Source organism: Ranitomeya variabilis, chromosome 2, assembly GCF_051348905.1.
Source record: "Ranitomeya variabilis isolate aRanVar5 chromosome 2, aRanVar5.hap1, whole genome shotgun sequence".
NCBI lineage: Eukaryota > Metazoa > Chordata > Amphibia > Anura > Dendrobatidae > Ranitomeya > Ranitomeya variabilis.
In genome coordinates, this window is record NC_135233.1 from 274,966,894 (window position 1) to 274,987,442 (window position 20,549).

At 46.5% G+C, this 20,549-nt stretch overlaps 1 protein-coding gene across 1 annotated transcript in view; it reads left to right on the top strand.

Annotated features, from left to right (window-relative positions):
- The first annotated feature begins 1,094 nt into the window (after positions 1 to 1,094).
- IGBP1 (immunoglobulin binding protein 1) overlaps positions 1,095 to 20,549 on the top strand; it is a 28,988-nt gene continuing 9,533 nt past the window's right edge. The window contains exons 1-3 of the mRNA XM_077284967.1: positions 1,095 to 1,327; positions 5,688 to 5,990; positions 16,034 to 16,226. Coding sequence (XP_077141082.1) covers positions 1,140 to 1,327; positions 5,688 to 5,990; positions 16,034 to 16,226 — 684 coding nt within the window. The 5' untranslated portion in view covers positions 1,095 to 1,139. The remainder of the gene's footprint in view (positions 1,328 to 5,687; positions 5,991 to 16,033; positions 16,227 to 20,549) is intronic.

The following is a 20,549-nucleotide window of genomic DNA, read 5'->3' on the forward strand; positions in this document are numbered from 1 at the left end:
AGGTATTACTGGCTATGGGGACACTCAGGTACGGCTTTGGTGACACTGAGGTATTACTGGCTTTGGTGACACTGAGGTATTACTGGTTATGGGGACACTGAGGTATTACTGGTTATGGGGACACTGAGGTATTACTGGCTATGGGGACACTGAGGTATTACTGGCTATGGGGACACTGAGGTATTACTGGTTATGGGGACACTGAGGTATTACTGGTTATGGGGACACTGAGGTATTACTGGTTATGGGGACACTGAGGTATTACTGGCTATGGGGACACTGAGGTATTACTGGCTATGGGGACACTGAGGTATTACTGGTTATGGGGACACTGAGGTATTACTGGCTATGGGGACACTGAGGTATTACTGGTTATGGGGACACTGAGGTATTACTGGTTATGGGGACACTGAGGTATTACTGGCTATGGGGACACTGAGGTATTACTGGCTATGGGGACACTGAGGTATTACTGGCTATGGGGACACTGAGGTATTACTGGCTATGGGGACACTGAGGTATTACTGGCTATGGGGACACTGAGGTATTACTGGCTTTGGTGACACTGAGGTATTACTGGCTATGGGGACACTGAGGTATTACTGGCTATGGGGACACTGAGGTATTACTGGCTATGGGGACACTGAGGTATTACTGGCTATGGGGACACTCAGGTACGGCTTTGGTGACACTGAGGTATTACTGGCTATGGGGACACTGAGGTATTACTGGCTTTGGTGACACTGAGGTATTACTGGATATGGGGACACTGAGGTATTACTGGCTATGAGAGAACTCTGTCTTGCTAAAATCTTAAAAATCATAAACTCAAATCATGCTATGGCAGAGGACAGGACAGCAGCGGACAGGCAAGTAAGCACAATGCGGGCTGCAGTCAGAGACTCGACTACTCTCAGCAACCCGCCTCAGTGCCTCAGTGCCTGCCCCTGCGATAGACAGGTGACCTCTCTATTAGCATATAGCGACCTCTACCGACAAACGAGCAGAACACACATCGTCTGCCACATCTAACATGGCGCATTCTTACAGCCGTGCACTACTGGCACATACAATATGGCGGCTATCTAACGTCACTTCCCGACTACGGAAGCTGTAGAGCTCAGACATGGTCGACAAACATGGCGGCTGAATCCGGACCTGAGCTCCCGAAGTTGCCAGAGCTGTTAGATAAAGGATGGCAGATTTTGGAGGAGGTGGAGGACAGCAGCCAGCCGGCGGGAGTGCGGGAGGTGCAGGACAAGGTGAAGCGCGGGCTGGGGCTGCTGGAGCAGGCCACCCGGATGGTCACTCAGCTGGAGCTCTTCAGGTACTGGTGGAGGCGACTGCGGTGTCCCCCCGACTGTGTGACGCGGGCTGCCGTGTCCCCCCGTCTGTGTACATGCAAGACACAAGAAAAAGCATGCCCATATATTTAGGGAACACCCAGACATATTAAATACTCAGTTTATTACAGAAAAAATTCAGCACAATCATTACACTTAGGGCACAATAACAATTAAAACCATTTAAAAACAATTGTGAGGCATCCAAAAAGCCATGTCCAATAATGTGGATCATCGACCACCCCGTGACTACTCAAACATGCTCAATATTGTAAACATTGGCTCAGAAATGAGTGTGTTGATACCATTCAGAAAACATATATATATGAGCTGCCCCATCTATTCACAGTACCATATAGATTGTGTGGTAGACAAAAAGAAGTAATAGTTCTATATATGCCCATGTATGTGTGTATGTGTGTGTGTGTGTGTGTGTGTGTGTGTGTATATATATATATATATATATATATATATATATATATATATATATATATATATACACACACACACACACACTTATACGTAAACAGGTCTAACAAATAGCAATGACCATATATGGGCTGATAGACTAAATAATGTAGGCAATAATAAAGAAAAGAATCCTGAAATACAGCCGTCCAATAAACCCAGCTGGATACACCTAATATGGTGTCACAGTCATGGAAGCAAATGCAGGATATAGCATGGCCATGACTATACTTTAGAAAAATACTTTATCCAAAAAACTAATTAAAGCTGCCAAAAAGGAAACAGAGAAGCACATTGCTAAGGAGAGTAAAACTAATCCCAAACTGTTCTTCAACTATATCAATAGTAAAAGAATAAAAACTGAAAATGTAGGCCCCTTAAAAAATAGTGAGGAAAGAATGGTTGTAGATGACCAGGAAAAGGCTAACATATTAAACACCTTCTTCTCCACGGTATTCACGGTGGAAAATGAAATGCTAGGTGAAATCCCAAGAAACAATGAAAACCCTATATTAAGGGTCACCAATCTAACCCAAGAAGAGGTGCGAAACCGGCTAAATAAGATTAAAATAGATAAATCTCCGGGTCCGGATGGCATACACCCACGAGTACTAAGAGAACTAAGTAATGTAATAGATAAACCATTATTTCTTATTTTTAGGGACTCTTTAGCGATGGGGTCTGTTCCGCAGGACTGGCGCATAGCAAATGTGGTGCCAATATTCAAAAAGGGCTCTAAAAGTGAACCTGGAAATTATAGGCCAGTAAGTCTAACCTCTATTGTTGGTAAAATATTTGAAGGGTTTCTGAAGGATGTTATTCTGGATTATCTCAATGAGAATAACTGTTTAACTCCATATCAGCATGGGTTTATGAGAAATCGCTCCTGTCAAACCAATCTAATCAGTTTTTATGAAGAGGTAAGCTATAGGCTAGACCACGGTGAGTCATTGGACGTGGTATATCTCGATTTTTCCAAAGCGTTTGATACCGTGCCGCACAAGAGGTTGGTACACAAAATGAGAATGCTTGGTCTGGGGGAAAATGTGTGTAAATGGGTTAGTAACTGGCTTAGTGATAGAAAGCAGAGGGTGGTTATAAATGGTATAGTCTCTAACTGGGTCGCTGTGACCAGTGGGGTACCGCAGGGGTCGGTATTGGGACCTGTTCTCTTCAACATATTCATTAATGATCTGGTAGAAGGTTTACACAGTAAAATATTGATATTTGCAGATGATACAAAACTATGTAAAGCAGTCAATACAAGAGAAGATAGTATTCTGCTACAGATGGATCTGGATAAGTTGGAAACTTGGGCTGAAAGGTGGCAGATGAGGTTTAACAATGATAAATGTAAGGTTATACACATGGGAAGAAGGAATCAATATCACCATTACACACTGAACGGGAAACCACTGGGTAAATCTGACAGGGAGAAGGACTTGGGGATCCTAGTTAATGATAAACTTACCTGGAGCAGCCAGTGCCAGGCAGCAGCTGCCAAGGCAAACAGGATCATGGGGTGCATTAAAAGAGGTCTGGAATACACATGATGAGAGCATTATACTGCCTTTGTACAAATCCCTAGTTAGACCGCACATGGAGTACTGTGTCCAGTTTTGGGCACCGGTGCTCAGGAAGGATATAATGGAACTAGAGAGAGTACAAAGGAGGGCAACAAAATTAATAAAGGATGGGAGAACTACAATACCCAGATAGATTAGCGAAATTAGGATTATTTAGTCTAGAAAAAAGACGACTGAGGGGCGATCTAATAACCATGTATAAGTATATAAGGGGACAATACAAATATCTCGCTGAGGATCTGTTTATACCAAGGAAGGTGACGGGCACAAGGGGGCATTCTTTGCGTCTGGAGGAGAGAAGGTTTTTCCACCAACATAGAAGAGGATTCTTTACTGTTAGGGCAGTGAGAATCTGGAATTGCTTGCCTGAGGAGGTGGTGATGGCGAACTCAGTCGAGGGGTTCAAGAGAGGCCTGGATGTCTTCCTGGAGCAGAACAATATTGTATCATACAATTATTAGGTTCTGTAGAAGGACGTAGATCTGGGGATTTATTATGATGGAATATAGGCTGAACTGGATGGACAAATGTCTTTTTTCGGCCTTACTAACTATGTTACTATGTTACTATAAAAGAACACGGTCCCTACAGTCAAACATGGCGGAGGTTCCCTGATGTTTTGGGGTTGCTTTGCTGCCTCTGGCACTGGACTGCTTGACCGTGTGCATGGCATTATGAAGTCTGAAGACTACCAACAAATTTTGCAGCATAATGTAGGGCCCAGTGTGAGAAAGTTGTTTCTCCCTCAGAGGTCAAGGGTCTTCCAGCAGGACAATGACCCAAAACACACTTCAAAAAACACTAGAAAATGGTTTGAGAGAAAGCAGTGGAGACTTCTAAGGTGGCCAGCAATGAGTCCAGACCTGAATCTCATAGAACACCTGTGGAGAGATCTAAAAATGGCAGTTTGGAGAAGGCACCCTTCAAATACCAGGGACTTGGAGCAGTTTGCCAAAGAAGAATGGTCTAAAATTCCAGCAGAGCATTGTCAGAAACTCATTGATGGTTACCGGAAGCGGTTGGTCGCAGTTATTTTGGCTAAAGGGTGTGCAACCAAGTATTAGGCTGAGGGTGCCAATACTTTTGTCTGGCCCATTTTTGGAGTTTTGTGTGAAATGATCAATGTTTTGCTTTTTGCTTCATTCTCTGTTGTGTTTTTTCATTTAAGACAAATTAAATGAAGATAATAATACCAAAGAAATTGTGATTGCAATCATTTTCAGGAAGAAACTGAGTATTATGTGACAGAATTGCAGGGGTGTCAATACTTTTGGCCATGACTGTGTGTATATATAGATAGATAGATAGATAGATAGATAGAACTATTCTTCTTTTTGTCCACCACAATCTATATGGTACTGTGAATAGATGGGGCAGCTCATGTATATATTTTTTTCTGAATGGTATCAACACACTCATTTCTTAGCCAATGTTTACAATATTGAGCATGTTTGAGTAGTCACGGGGTGGTCGATGATCCACATTATTGGACATGGCTTTTTGGATGTCTCACAATTGTTTTTAAATGGTTTTAATTGTTATTGTGCCCTAAGTGTAATGATTGTACTGAATTTTTTCTGTAATAAACGGAGTATTTAATATGTCTGGGTGTTCCCTAAATATATGGGCATGCTTTTTCTTGTGTCTTGCATGTTCTTAACCTTTTTGCCCATAGGTGAACCCCATTCTTAATATTGCATAGTGGTGCCCTCCACACTTCATCTCTTGTCCCCCGGCTGTGTGACGCGGGCTGCGGTGTCCCCCGACATGGCGGTACACGGTATTGGCTCTGTGCGGTATGGCGGTACACGGTATTGGCTCTGTGCGGTATGGCGGTACACGGTATTGGCTCTGTGCGGTATGGCGGTACACGGTATTGGCTCTGTGCGGTATGGCGGTACACGGTATTGGCTCTGTGCGGTATGGCGGTACACGGTATTGGCTCTGTGCGGTATGGCGGTACACGGTATTGGCTCTGTGCGGTATGGCGGTACACGGTATTGGCTCTGTGCGGTATGGCGGTACACGGTATTGGCTCTGTGCGGTATGGCGGTACACGGTATTGGCTCTGTGCGGTATGGCGGTACACGGTATTGGCTCTGTGCGGTATGGCGGTACACGGTATTGGCTCTGTACGACATGGCGGTACACGGTATTGGCTCTGTACGACATGGCGGTACACGGTATTGGCTCTGTACGGTATGGCGGTACATGGTGTGGCGGCGTACACGGCATGCCTGGATACGGTTTGGTAATATTTCCCTTCTTACTCCCCTTTTGTTTTGTACAGCTCCAATGAGGATCTGGATGAGATTTCCTCTGCAGATATTCGGTATCTTCTGCTGCCCGCTCTTCTCGGAGCCCTGACCCTAAAGCAGGTGGATCTCAGCCATAGACGACAGCACCTGGAGGCCGCTCGCTCCTATTTTCTAGACTTCCTGAAAAGATGCCATGACTACAAAGTTTCCAGTTTTAACCTCCCTGGACAGGAAGAAGCCGCTCAAGAAGATTGTGAACCAGTACGCAGTACCCGTGCAGGGGTGCCTCCTAATCTGACTGCAATGGCAATGCAGAGGCAGGCCAAGATTGAAAGGTACGAAGACCTGAATAATGAGCTAGTGTCTGTGTTTTCACTTCAAAATTGTTCACAATTCAATAGTGGACCGGAAAAGAAGTGTTCTCATAGCATGCATACATCAGGAATAGTGTGCTCATAGCATGCATACATCAGGAATAGTGTGCTCATAGCATGCATACATCAGGAATAGTGTGCTCATAGCATGCATACATCAGGAATAGTGTGCTCATAGCATGCATACATCAGGAATAGTGTGCTCATAGCATGCATACATCAGGAATAGTGTGCTCATAGCATGCATACATCGGGAATAGTGTGCTCATAGCATGCAAACATCGGGAATAGTGTGCTCATAGCATGCATACATCAGGAATAGTGTGCTCATAGCATGCATACATCAGGAATAGTGTGCTTATAGCATGCATACATCGGAAATAGTGTGCTCATAGCATGCATACATCAGGAATAGTGTGCTCATAGCATGCATACATCGGGAATAGTGTGCTCATAGCATGCAAACATCGGAAATAGTGTGCTCATAGCATGCATACATTGGGAACAGTGTGCTCATAGCATGCATGCATACATTGGGAATAGTGTGCTCATAGCATGCATACATCGGGAATAGTGTGCTCATAGCATGCATACATCGGGAATAGTGTGCGCATAGCATGCATACATCGGGAATAGTGTGCTCATAGCATGCATACATCAGGAATAGTGTGCTCATAGCATGCATACAGCTGGAATAATGTGCTTATTTGCATATTTTCTTTGTAGTAGCGCCTCCTGCTGATGTCCCCTGGGGCAGAAATGTTGATTCCCCCAAACCCCCCTCGTAGTGGATGCACATGCTCAGTAGCTTCCCTGCGATCTCCCTGGTCATACAGTGTAGTGATGAGACTGATACTGTAATTTTGTTTACTGCTCGTTGCCTGGGTTACCGACCACCCCTGCATTCTAACAGCAGTGGTCAGTCTCCCAGACAAGGATCACAGTGCTTACAAGCTCTTTCTGTAGCTCCTTTGATGCTGCAGAGGAAAAGCTGCCTCTTCTCTCTCACTGATGGATGCACATGTTGGGCAGCCATGCCGCTGTTCCGATCTGTCAATCATCAGGAGCACACTGTTCCTTACCAAGCAGGAAGCCGGGGCAGAGCATTGGTGCGCTCTCTTCAGAAGTTAGGAAAGCACCTTTAAGGGGAAGTTCTTTCTCTCTCTCTTTCTCTTTTATGGTGCTTTTATTTTATGAAGAAAATCTAATTACCTGTGAGTAACTTTAATTTGTGGTAGCATTATTTGTGAGTCACAACAAGAAGTGCAGCCATGTTACTTGCCACTTTTAACCTCCTAAAAGGCTATGTGCTCACAATCAGGAATAGTGGGGTTTTGGATGCAGCTTATGTATGCTGCGTTCACATACGCACTTGTCTTTTAGAACTATGTGGTTTACCGCATCTAATGACCGCATCTATTCAGCGAAAGTACGCAGAGGAGACTAGCATCTCCACTACAAAAACTGACATGCTGCGGCTCGGAAACCCGCACCACAGGTGAGTTTACACAGCGTTAAATAGAAGCACAGTGGGCAGGAGATTTGTATAAATCCCATCCACTGTGCTTGTAATGAAGAACGCAGCACAAATTCGCTGCCTCCAAAACGCTAATATTCATGATTGTGGGCACATACCCTAAAGGACCTAGGGCCATAAACTTGTGATGCTTGGTCCTGGGCCTTAAACCTCTGGTGCATTTACAGTGTGGGATGTAAGCTGCATTGTAGCAGAAGCGGGTCCAATTCCCCACTGTCAAACACACACAGGGACAGAAGCGGTTCATTACTCCGGTTAGGTATCCATATGAGCAACAAATATATATATGTGTGTGTGTGTATGTATGTGTGTATATCTATATATATAATTGTCTAGGGGTTTTTCTGTCTGTCTGTCCTGGAAATCCCGCGTCACTGATTGGTCGAGGCCGCCAGGCCTCGACCAATCAGCGACGGGCACAGCATCGACGATGATGTCATAATGGAAATCCCGCGTCTGATTGGTCGAGGCCGCCAGGCCTCGACCAATCAACGACGGGCACAGTATCAACGTAGATGTCATAATGGTTGCCATGGCGACGATGATGTCATAAAGGTTGCCTCGACCAATCAGCGACGGGCACAGTCTGCCGCGAATTCTGGAATCATCATTGTCCATATACTACGGGGACATGCATATTCTAGAATACCCGATGCGTTAGAATCGGGCCACAGTCTAGTCTATCTATATATATAATTGTCTAAGGGTTTTTCCGTCTGTCTGTCTGTCTGTCTGTCTGTCTGTCTGTCTGTCTGTCTGTCCTGGAAATCCCACGTCTCTGATTGGTCGAGGCCTGGCGGCCTCGACCAATCAGCGACGGGCACAGCATGGCGACGATGATGTCATAATGGAAATCCCACGTCTCTGATTGGTCGAGGCCGCCAGGCCTCGGCCAATCAGCGACGGGCACAGTATCGACGTAGATGTCATAATGGTTGCCATGGCGACGATGATGTCATAAAGGTTGCCTCGACCAATCAGCGACGGGCACAGTCTGCCGCGAATTCGCCTCGACCAATCAGCGATGGGCACAGTATCGACGTAGATGTCATAATGGTTGCCATGGCGACGATGATGTCATAAAGGTTGCCTCGACCAATCAGCGACGGGCACAGTCTGCCACGAATTCTGAAATCATCATTGTCCATATACTACGGGGACATGCATATTCTAGAATACCCGATGCATTAGAATCGGGCCACAGTCTAGCCTCGACTAATCAGCGACGGGCACAGTATCGACGTAGATGTCATAATGGTTGCCATGGCGACGATGATGTCATAAAGGTTGCCTCGACCAATCAGCGACGGGCACAGTCTGCCGCGAATTCGCCTCGACCAATCAGCGATGGGCACAGTATCGACGTAGATGTCATAATGGTTGCCATGGCGACGATGATGTCATAAAGGTTGCCTCGACCAATCAGCGACGGGCACAGTCTGCCGCGAATTCTGGAATCATCATTGTCCATATACTACGGGGACATGCATATTCTAGAATACCCGATGCGTTAGAATCGGGCCACAGTCTAGTCTATCTATATATATAATTGTCTAAGGGTTTTTCCGTCTGTCTGTCTTTCTGTCTGTCTGTCTGTCTGTCCTGGAAATCCTGCGTCTCTGATTGGTCGAGGCCGCCAGGCCTCGACCAATCAGAGATGGGCACAGCATGGCGACGATGATGTCATAATGAAAATCCCGTGTCTCTGATTGGTCGAGGCCGCCAGGCCTCGACCAATCAGCGACGGGCACAGTATCGACGTAGATGTCATAATGGTTGCCATGGCGACGATGATGTCATAAAGGTTGCCTCGACCAATCAGCAACGGGCTCAGTCTGCCGTGAATTCTGGAATCATCATTGTCAATATACTACGGGGACATGCATATTCTAGAATACCCGATGCATTAGAATCGGGCCACAGTCTAGTCTATATATATATATAATTGTCTAAGGGTTTTTCTGTCTGTCCCGTTTAAATCATTCGCTGATTGGTCGAGGCCTCGACCAATCAGCGACGGGCACAGTATCGACGTAGAAATCCCGCGTCTCTGATTGGTCGAGGCTGCCAGGCCTCGACCAATCAGCGATGGGCACAGTATCAACGTAGATCTCATAAAGTTTGCCATGGCGACGATGATGTCAAAAAGGTTGCCTCGACCAATCAGCGACGGGATATATATATATATATATATATATATATATATATATATATATATATATATATATATATATATATATATATATATATATATATTTATATTTATATTTGTCTAAGGGGTACTTCCGTCTTTCTGTCTGTCACGGATATTCATTGGTCGCAGCCTCTGTCTGTCATGGAATCCAAGTCGCTGATTGGTCTCGCCAGCTGCCTGTCATGGCTGCCACGACCAATCAGCGACGGCCACAGTCCGATTAGTCCCTCCCTACTCCCCTGCAGTCAGTGCCCGGCGCCCGCATACTCCCCTCCAGTCACCGCTCACACAGGGTTAATGCCAGCGGTAACGGACCCCGTTATGCCGCGGGTAACGCACTCCGTTATCGCTGCTATTAACCCTGTGTGCCCCCAACTTTTTACTATTGATGCTGCCTATGCAGCATCAGTAGTAAAAAGATGTAATGTTAAAAATAATAATAAAAAGAAAAACCTGCTATTCTCACCCTCCGTCGACCAAAGATGCGCTCGCGCCTGCTGCCATCTTCCTTTCCCAGAGATGCATTGTGAAATTACCCAGAAGACTTAGCGGTCTCGCGAGACCGGTAAGTCTTCTGGGTAATTTCGCAATGCATCCTGGGAACGGAAGATGGCTGCAGCCGCGCGTGCATCGCCAGAGCTTCGGTGGATCCCGGCGGGTGAGTATATAACTTTTTTATTTTAATTATTTTTTTTTAACAGGGATATGGTGCCCACACTGCTAAATACTGCGTGGGCTGTGTGATATACTGCGTGGGCTGTGTGATATACTGCGTGGGCTGTGTGATATACTGCGTGGGCTGTGTGATATACTGCGTGGGCTGTGTGATATACTGCGTGGGCTGTGTGATATACTGCGTGGGCTGTGTGATATACTGCGTGGGCTGTGCTATATTCTGCGTGGGCTGTGTTATATACCGCGTGGCTGCCATATACTACATGGGCAGTGTGATATACTGCGTGGGCTGTGTTATATACTGCGTGGCTGCTATATACTGCGTGGGCTGTGTGAAATACTGCGTGGGCTGTGCTATATACTGCGTGGGCTGTGATATACTGCATGGGCTGTGCTATGTACTACATGGGCTGTTATATACTGCGTGGACTGTGTTATATACTGCGTGGCTGCTATATACTACATGGGCAGTGTGATATACTGCGTGGGCTGTGTTATATACCGCGTGGCTACTATATACTACATGGGCTGTGTGATATACTGCGTGGCTGCTATATACTGCGTGGGCTGTGCTATATACTGCGTGGGCTGTGCTATATACTGCGTGGGCTGTGCTATATACTGCGTGGGCTGTGCTATATACTGCGTGGGCTGTGCTATATACTGCGTGGGCTGTGCTATATACTGCGTGGGCTGTGCTATATACTGCGTGGGCTGTGCTATATACTGCGTGGGCTGTGCTATATACTGCGTGGGCTGTGCTATATACTGCGTGGGCTGTGCTATATACTGCGTGGGCTGTGCTATATACTGCGTGGGCTGTGCTATATACTGCGTGGGCTGTGCTATATACTGCGTGGGCTGTGCTATATACTGCGTGGGCTGTGCTATATACTGCGTGGGCTGTGCTATATACTGCGTGGGCTGTGCTATATACTGCGTGGGCTGTGCTATATACTGCGTGGGCTGTGCTATATACTGCGTGGGCTGTGCTATATACTGCGTGGGCTGTGCTATATACTGCGTGGGCTGTGCGATATACTGCGTGGGCTGTGTGATACTGCGGGAGCTGTGCTATATACTACATGGGCAGTGTGATATACTGCGGGAGCTGTGCTATATACTACATGGGCAGTGTGATATACTGCGGGGGCTGTGTGATATACTATATGGGCAGTGTGATATACTGCGGGGGCTGTGCTATATACTGCGTGGGCTGTGATATACTGCGTGGGCTGTGCTATACACTGTGTTCCAAATTATATTATGCAAATTGGATTTAAGTGTGATAAACATTTAATTGTTTTGTTTTTCAAATAAACTCGTGGATGGTATTGTGTCTCAGGGCTCAATGTATCACTGAAATCAATCTTAAACACATGGGATAATTAGTTTTCCAGGTGATTCTAATTAAAGGAAAATTACTTAATAATGATGTTCCACATTATTAAGCAGGTCACAGTTTTCAAGTAACATGGGAAAGAAAAAGGATGTCTCTGCTGCTGAAAAGCATCAAATAGTGCAATGCCTTGGTAAAGGGATGAAAACATTAGAAATTTCCCGAAAACGTAAGCGTGATCATCGTACTGTTAAGAGATTTGTGGCTGTATCTGAGCACAGATTTGTTTGTGCTGATAAAGGCATAATGAGGAAGGTTTCTGCCAGGCAAGTTCATTGGATTAAGAGAGCAGCTGCTAAAAAGCCATTACAAAGCAGCAAACAGATATTTGAAGCTGCTGGTGCCTCTGGAGTCCCTCGAACCTCAAGGTGTAGGCTCCTTCAAAGGCTTGCTGTGGTGCATAAACCTACTATTCGGACACCCCCTAAACAGTGGTCACAAGCAGAAATGGTTGCATTGGGCCCACACATACATGAAGACTAATTTCCAAACATTCTTATTTGCGCATAAGTGTTGAGGAACCCTGGATGGTCCAAATGGATGGAGTAGTGGATGGTTGGTGTATGGCCACCATGTCCCAACAAGGCAGCAACAACAGCAAGGAGGTGGAGGAGTCATGTTTTGGGCCGGAATCATGGAGAAACAGCTGGTAGAGCCCTTTAAGGTTCCTGAAGGTGTGAAAATGACCTCTGCAAAGTATATAGAGTTTCTGACTGACAACTTTCCTCCATGGTATAAAAAGCAGAAATGTGCCTTCAGGAGCAAAATCAACTTCATGCCTGACAATGCACCATCTCATGCTGCAAAGAAAACCTCTGAATCATTGGCTGCTATGGGCATAAAAGGAGATAAACTCATGGTATGGCCACCATCTTCCCCTGACCTCAACCCTATAGAGAACCTTTGGAGTATCATCAAGCAAAAGATCTATGAGGGTGGAAGGCAGTTCACATCAAAACAGCAGCTCTGGGAGGCTATTCTGACTTCATGCAAAGAAATACAAGCAGAAACTCAATGGATGCAGGAATTGTGAAGGTGATATCAAAGAAGGGTTCCTATGGTAACATGTAACTTGGCCTGTTAGGATGTTTTGGAGTTAAATAGCTTTTTGTTCAGTGAATGTGACCTCCTAATGCTGCAAATTCCACAAATGGGCATTTTCAGTTCTTTAAAACATATCAAATGTTTAGAAATTCTACTGTGCCTAATAATTTGGAGCAGTGCATTTTGAGTTTTTATTCATTTTGGAGATTATACTGTTATCATTGGGAGGTTTAGTCAATAAAATTCAATGTATACTCTAACGGGTTTTTACTTTTATTAGACTGACTGTCATTTGCACCAACCATTTAGGAAAATCAGAGAAAAATGTCATTTGCATAATAATTTGGAACATAGTGTATACTACATGGGCAGTGTGATATACTGCGTGGGCTGTGCTATGTACTACATGGGCTGTGTGATATACTGCGTGGGCTGTGTGATATATTGCGTGGGCTGTGCTATATACTACATGGGCAGTGTGATATACTGCGTGGGCTGTGTGATATACTGCGGGGGCTGTGCTATATACTACATGTAGAAAAGCCGCGGAGACACCATCACATGTTTCTCAACGCAAGCAATGAATAGCCTGGTCTTTCACCGGGAAGGAACAACCACGGGAAGGGCAGCATCCAATAAAGGAAAAACACCTATGCCAAAACATGGTATCCATCCACAGACAGCTGTTTCGGGGTATTTGCCCCTCATCAGTGTGGAGTAGGAAACTGGCTATTAGGAGCAGTGCCTAGTGAAAGGACTATAAACCTAAGGATGAACGACCTCGGGGAGATCAAAACATCCAACACCGTGGAGACACCATCACGTGTTTCTCAACGCAGTGATCCAGAACACTGCCCCCATCCCTTAAGGGAAATATGCAAATGCATGTAGAAAAGCCGCGGAGACACCATCACATGTTTCTCAACGCAAGCAATGAATAGCCAGGACTGCTAAACCGCTATGGGGACACTGACTGGGGAGTAGGGAGGGGGCACTGACTGGAGGGGAGTAGGGCAGGGCGAATTCGTGGCTGGACTGTGCCCGTTGCTGATTGGTCGCTGCTGGCCGCGACCAATCAGCGACGCCGGATTTCCTTTACAGACAGACGAAAGTACCCCTTAGACGAATATATAGATAGATATTTGTAGCACAAAAACGGTATGCATTAAACAGTAATTTATATCCTCCACAAAGCAAGCTGGGGAACAAATGGAAAACATTTTTTGGGTGCCTCAGGTATTTGGCTTGATTTTAGATATATTCAGTCCTCCGAATCCTAATGTCATTTATATTTTTTGTAGCAGCTGTAGTTTTTTAGAGAGCCTTAAATGTGTGCTTTTGCGCAATGGGAACAAATATGGATCAATCCCAATAAATTATTATTTTACTTTTCTGATCATCACTTGTCCTTTTGTCAACATGTTCAAGCAGTACTAAACTTACAATTGTCTAAAAACTAATACAAAGGTGCCATCTTTATTGCTCTATTGTGAGCACGTTTTATAAAAATTGCTCCTGCAACCAATAATTCTGCTACTGAAAGGTACATAAATTCCAAAGTTTGCTCTGGATTCCATATACACTGCTCAAAAAAATAAAGGGAACACTAAAATCCCACATCCTAGCTATCACTGAATGAAATATTCCAGTTGTAAATCTTTATTCATTACATAGTGGAATGTGTTGAGAACAATAAAACCTAACAATGATCAATGTAAATCACAACTAATATCCCACGCAGGTCTGGAGTTGGAATGATGCTCAAAATCAAAGTGGAAAATTAAGTTACAGGCTGATCCAACTTCAGTGGAAATGCCTCAAGACAAGGAAATGATGCTCAGTAGTGTGTGTAGCCACCACGTGCCTGTATGACCTCCCTACAACGCCTGGGCATGCTCCTGAGGCGGCGGCGGATGGTCTCCTGAGGGATCTCCTCCCAGACCTGGACTAAAGCATCCGCCAACTCCTGGACAGTCTGTGGTGCAACCTGACGTTGGTGGATGGTGCGAAACATGGTGTCCCAGATGTGTTCAATCGGATTCAGGTCTGGGGAACAGGCGTTCCAGTCCATATCTTCAATGCCTTCATCTTGCAGGAACTGCAGACACACTTCAGCCACATAAGGTCTGGCATTGTCCTGCATTAGGAGGAACCCAGGGCCAACCGCACCAGCATATGGTCTCACAAGGGCTCTGAGGATCTCATCTCGTTACCTAATGGCAGTCAGGATACCTCTAGCATGCACATGGAGGGCTGTGCGGCCCTCCAAAGAAATGCCACTTCACTCCATTACTGACCCACTGCCAAAAGGGTCATGCTGAAGGATGTTGCAGGCAGCAGATCTCTCTCCACGGCGTTCCCAGACTCTTTCACTTCTGTCATATGTGCTCAGTGTGAACCTGCTTTCATCTGTGAAGAGCAACCCCCATCTATGGACGTCGGGCACTCGGACCATCCTCATGGAGTCGGTTTCTAACCACTTGTGCAGACACTTGCACATTTGTGGCCTGCTGGAGGTCATTTTGCAGGGCTCTCGCAGTGCTCCTCCTGTTCCTGCTTGAATAAAGGCTGAGGTAGCGGTCCTGCTGCTGGGTTGTTGCCCTCTACGGCCCCCTCCACGTCTCTTGGTGTACTGGCATGTCTTCTGGTAGCACCTCTAGCCTCTGGACACTACACTGACAGACACAGCAAACCTTCTTGCCACAGCTGACAATGATGTGCCATCCTGGGTGAGCTGCACTACCTGAGCCACTTGTGTGGGTTGTAGAGTCCGTCTCCTGCTACCACGAGTGTGAAAGCACAACCAACATTCAAAAGTAACCAAAACATCAGCCAGAAAGCATTGGTACTGAGATGTCGGCTGTGGTCCCCACCTGCAGAACCACTCCTTTATTGAGTGTGCCTTGATAATTGCCAATAATTTCCATCTGTTGTCTATTCCATTTGCACAACAGCATGTGAAATTGATTGTCAAACAGTGTTGCTTCCTAAGTGGACAGTTTGATTTCACAGAACTTTGATTTACTTGGGAGTTATATTCTGTTATTTAAATGTTCCCTTTATTTTTTTGAGCAGTGTACATGGGCACTTTATATAATGTGTGTACATCGTGTTTATCACTTTTTGTAATGATATTGTTATCTGATGGGTTGCAGGTATAAGCAGAAGAAGGAGCTGGAGAACAGACTGTCCGGCTTGAAAGCAGCAGTGAAAAGTGGCACCGCTGATGAAGAGCAAGTGCGGGAATTTTACCTTCTGCATCTACAGCGCTGGGTGTGCATGGCCCTCGAAGAGGTGGAGAGTATTGACCAAGAGATGCCAATGGTAAAAGCCAGGGAAATGATGAAGGTGAGCCAGGTTATAGTCTTACTAATAACATGAAGATGGCGGTATGAAGTCCATGTCAGAATGGCTTTGTGTATTGGTGAAGGTGAGGCCAGGAAGACGGGCATTCATTGCACTCTATCATTTCCAAAGACATCTTTATGTGCTCTTATAGTGGTTCAGGAGATAAGCCGATACTAGAGGAAATGCACCATAAATTGGGTGAAAAAGAGGCTCATAGGGTAAGTATGGTAATAGCAATTGCATGTTCACAGTAAATTCAGAAGGCTCACCTTGTGCGGGTGTGCTAGGATAGGCACAACTCTCTTGTGAGCATGATGTGTGACTAAACGTCCGTAACCTGTGGTATAGCATGACCGTGACGAAACCCTGGGACTGTGGAGCAAATGCATTATTCCATTAGCAACTGAAAAGGACATGCGACGTTTAGCAGCCAGTCAAAAGTCGGGGTTACACCCCATCTAGGGATTTAGTTGTAGAAGAGTCCCTTAGTCTTTAAGTCTAAAACGTGATGTGTTTCGGAGTTATCTGCTCCTTTCTCAAATGCCAAGACTATCATTTGAGAATCCAGCAAATTGCTCTAAAATGCATCATGTTTTAGACTTGCAGGGAATGTGTCACCCCCAGGATGTATAAAACCTATTAATATGGGCATACAGGTGATAACATTTTACACTGGTCCTACCTGTATGCCTCATATTAGAGGTCTTGTTGTGGATAAATGTTATATTATTTCTGTATGTTAATGATTTCTTCCAGGCTCCGGGGCATGCAGTGCTGTAAAAAATCCCTGCCTCCTGTCTTCATTATAATACTATGAATAGGTCATATGTGTCCCGGGGAGTGACAGATTCCCTTAAGACCAAAGGACTCTTCTACAACTAAACGTGATGGAGTGTAAGCCTGACTTTGGATTGGCTACGCGAGTCTACATGTTCTTTTCGGGTCTTATTACAATGACAGATATCTAAAGTGTCTGGTCAGATTAATGTTTTTGTTTTATGCCTAAACTGATTACAGCAAACACCTAAAAGAAAAATTTGGTGATAGATGCTTTTTCAAAGTACTGAAGGCCCCTGTGTGTGCCAGGTTAGTGTGTGTATGAATGTGAGGTAGTGGAGATCATCAATTATACAATAGACTGCAATACTGTAATATTGTGTTGTATTGGCATTCAAGGGATCATGTGTTCAGGTCTCCTAAGTTGACTAAAAGGGAACTTGTCCAATATCACTATTAACCTGTAGATAATATGCAGGTAAAGTGTGTTATAAAGGTGCCTGGCCGCTGTACTGAACGTGCGCCTACCCTTTACTTCGATATGACACCTTGGACCCCTTGGTAGTACTGTGAGCAGCCTTTGTGGTGTAAACGTGCTACCATGACCTGCTGTGTTTCTGGACTTGTCTCTGATCGAGCACATCTGGGACATGATTGGACGGCAATTGCAAAAGTAGCTGCCAGCAGAGGATCTTGATGATTTGCCCCAAGTGCATTCAGTGTGGTAGATCATTCCTCAGCCATTAATAACCTTATTGATAGCAGCACAGTCATGGAAGTGCTGGGATTTCTGCGTGTGGGGCTGATACACAATAATGAATAAATCAAGATGGTTCGAAAATTTAGTTTCCATATATTTTCATTATTTGCATCTCATTAACATGTCCAACATCCAGTGAAATTCATAGGTCCACAACTTTGCTTTTTTGGTGTTGCCATTACAATCTCAAGGAGTGTATATATATATATATATATATATATATATATATATATATATATATATATATATATATATACAGAGTTTCTCCTACGCCTCATTGGGGGACACAGACCGTGGGTGTTATGCTGCTGCCACTAGGAGGACACTAAGTGATACAAAGAAAGTTAGCTCCTCCCCTGCAGTATACACCCTCCTGCTGGCCCTCAGCTAACCAGTTCTTGCTTAGTGTCTTAGGAGGCACTTGGGTCTTTTTTCCCAGACCCCATCTTTGTTTTAATTTTTGATTTTTTAATTTTATGTAAATTTTTAATTTTTTATTTAACGGAGTGAAGGGGGCGACGGGTCCTTTTTTTCATAAGGTCCGCTCTCCCCCGAACCAACAACAGGCGAGCACGGCGAGTATACCTCCCCGTCCCTCTCCTGCGACGTATGGCGCACGAAAAAAGTTTGCGCCAGGGCAACGGTTCCTTTTTTGGTCCCGATTTCCCCCAACCCCCTCCAGGACCCTGCATTACAGCGATGTAATTTGGAGACGTAGGCAGTCCGGAGGGGATGTTGTGCCGCAGCCCCCCTCTGCTACAGAGATGCATCAGGGGCCTCTCCATCCCCATCCAGGGTGCATGGATTGAGCTTACAGACTCACAGAAGCGCCCAGCAGACCTGTGAGATCCGGGATGGCGACTGTAAGTACCTTCTGGGGACTCCCCCCTGCTCCCCCTCAGCGGCAGCGATGCAGTCTGGGTCCCCAGGGAGAGGCACCGCCGACCGGTGGTCGGTGGTGCTCGGCGGCGCTCCGTCGCGGCCGCCGCCGCACATCGTCGGCAGGGCCCATAAATTTAGGCCCCGGCTTCTTCAGCCGGAGTAGGCCGCAGTGGCCTCTATGGGGTAGGCGCCGGCAGTACTTGCGGCAGAGCCCCTGGGGACAGGCGCCGGCGGTCGGGAACTGCGGCGGTTAGCGTCGCTCTGTTGCGGCCGCCGCGCATCCCCAGGCAGGCTGGAAATTTAGTCCCCGGCTTTTCAGCTGGAGTAGGCCGCAGTGGGCAGATCCCTCCCACGGCCGTAACCCCGCCCCCCTAGATCGGCGCTTCTCGTCTGGGACGAGAGGCGCCCTGCAGATCTCGGGGGCCATGCTTCCTCACGCTGCCTGCCTGGAAGATGCGGTCCTGGGGGTGCCACTGGCCAGTACGCCAGCGGCAATCATTCGGCGCGCGGCCCGCCGACGCGCTCCACCGGCAGGCTCCATAAATTTAGTCCCCGGCTTTTGCAGCCGGACTAGGCCGCAGTTGAAATCCTTTTCAGGAGCGGAGGTGCTTTCATGGTTCCGATGGGCTGAACTTCGTGGATGTACAGAAGCCCCCCTCCATGGTCCGGGCAGCCTCCTCCACCACTGTGAAAGCGGACAAGGAGGCGGACGGTTCCTCTCCACCTCCTTAACAAAGGGATGATGGATTGAGGTTTATCTCTCTATCCCTGCACCGTCCACGCTGCAATACCCGACATCCGCGGCGGCTCCATGCCGGGACGCGCACCGTTGGTAAGTGGATTCTGCCAGCAATGGGCTTCTGCAGCGGGATATTGACAGGCAGTCTCAGACTTCCCTGTGGCCACCTCCCTGAGGTAACGCTCCAGTCGGCTAACAAATTTTGCTCCCGGCTTCGGCCGATGGTAGTACAGAAGCGCACTGTGTCGCCTCAAGGCGGCTTAGCCTTTTTTCCTGGCGCTTAGCGCCTGACGCAGAAGCGCTCAATTTTCTCGAGCAACGGGTGACCACCCCTAACTTTTACGCTGACGCCGGCTGCAGAAATTTACGCCCCGGCTGGGGCCTATCATGGAAGTTTCGAGGCTCCGCCCATGTCGTGCCTGTAGCTCCGCCCCCTAAATTGGCGCTTCTCGCTCGCTGCGAGATTTTACCTAACCCGCATGACCAGTATTCCTGGTCTTAAAGTCACACGACCAGTATTCTCTGGTCTTAAAGGCACGTGACCAGTATTTCCTGGTCTTAAAGGCACGTGACCAGTATTTCCTGGTCTTAAAGGCACGTGACCAGTATTCCCTGGTCTTAAAGGCACGTGACCAGTATTCCCTCGTGACCAGTATTCCCTGGTCTTACAGGCACGTGACCAGTATTCCCTGGTCTTAAGGGCGCGTGACCAGAATTCCCGGGTTTTAAAGGCACACGTCCAGTTTTCCCTGGTCTTAAAGGCACACGACCAGTATTCCCTGGTCTTAATGGCGCACGACCAGTATTCCCTGGTCTTAAAGGCACACGACCAGCATTCTCTGGTCTTAAAGCCACACGACCAGTAATCCCTGGTCTTAAAGGCAGACGACCAGTATTCCCTGGTCTTAAAGGCACACGACCAGTATTCCCTGGTCTTAAAGGCACACGACCAGTTTTCCCTGGTCTTAACGGCACACGACCAGTATTCCCTGGTCTTGAGGGCACCATGACCAATCCGAAACTGGTCATAAATGAGGAGCCCTCTGCCGCTGATCCCAGTTTATCCCAGTGTAACTAGTTCCCTCAGCCTAACACTGGACAGAAGCCTCTACGCGGGACGCTATGCCTGGTCTGATTTTTAACGGCGACAGGCACTTTAAAGGGC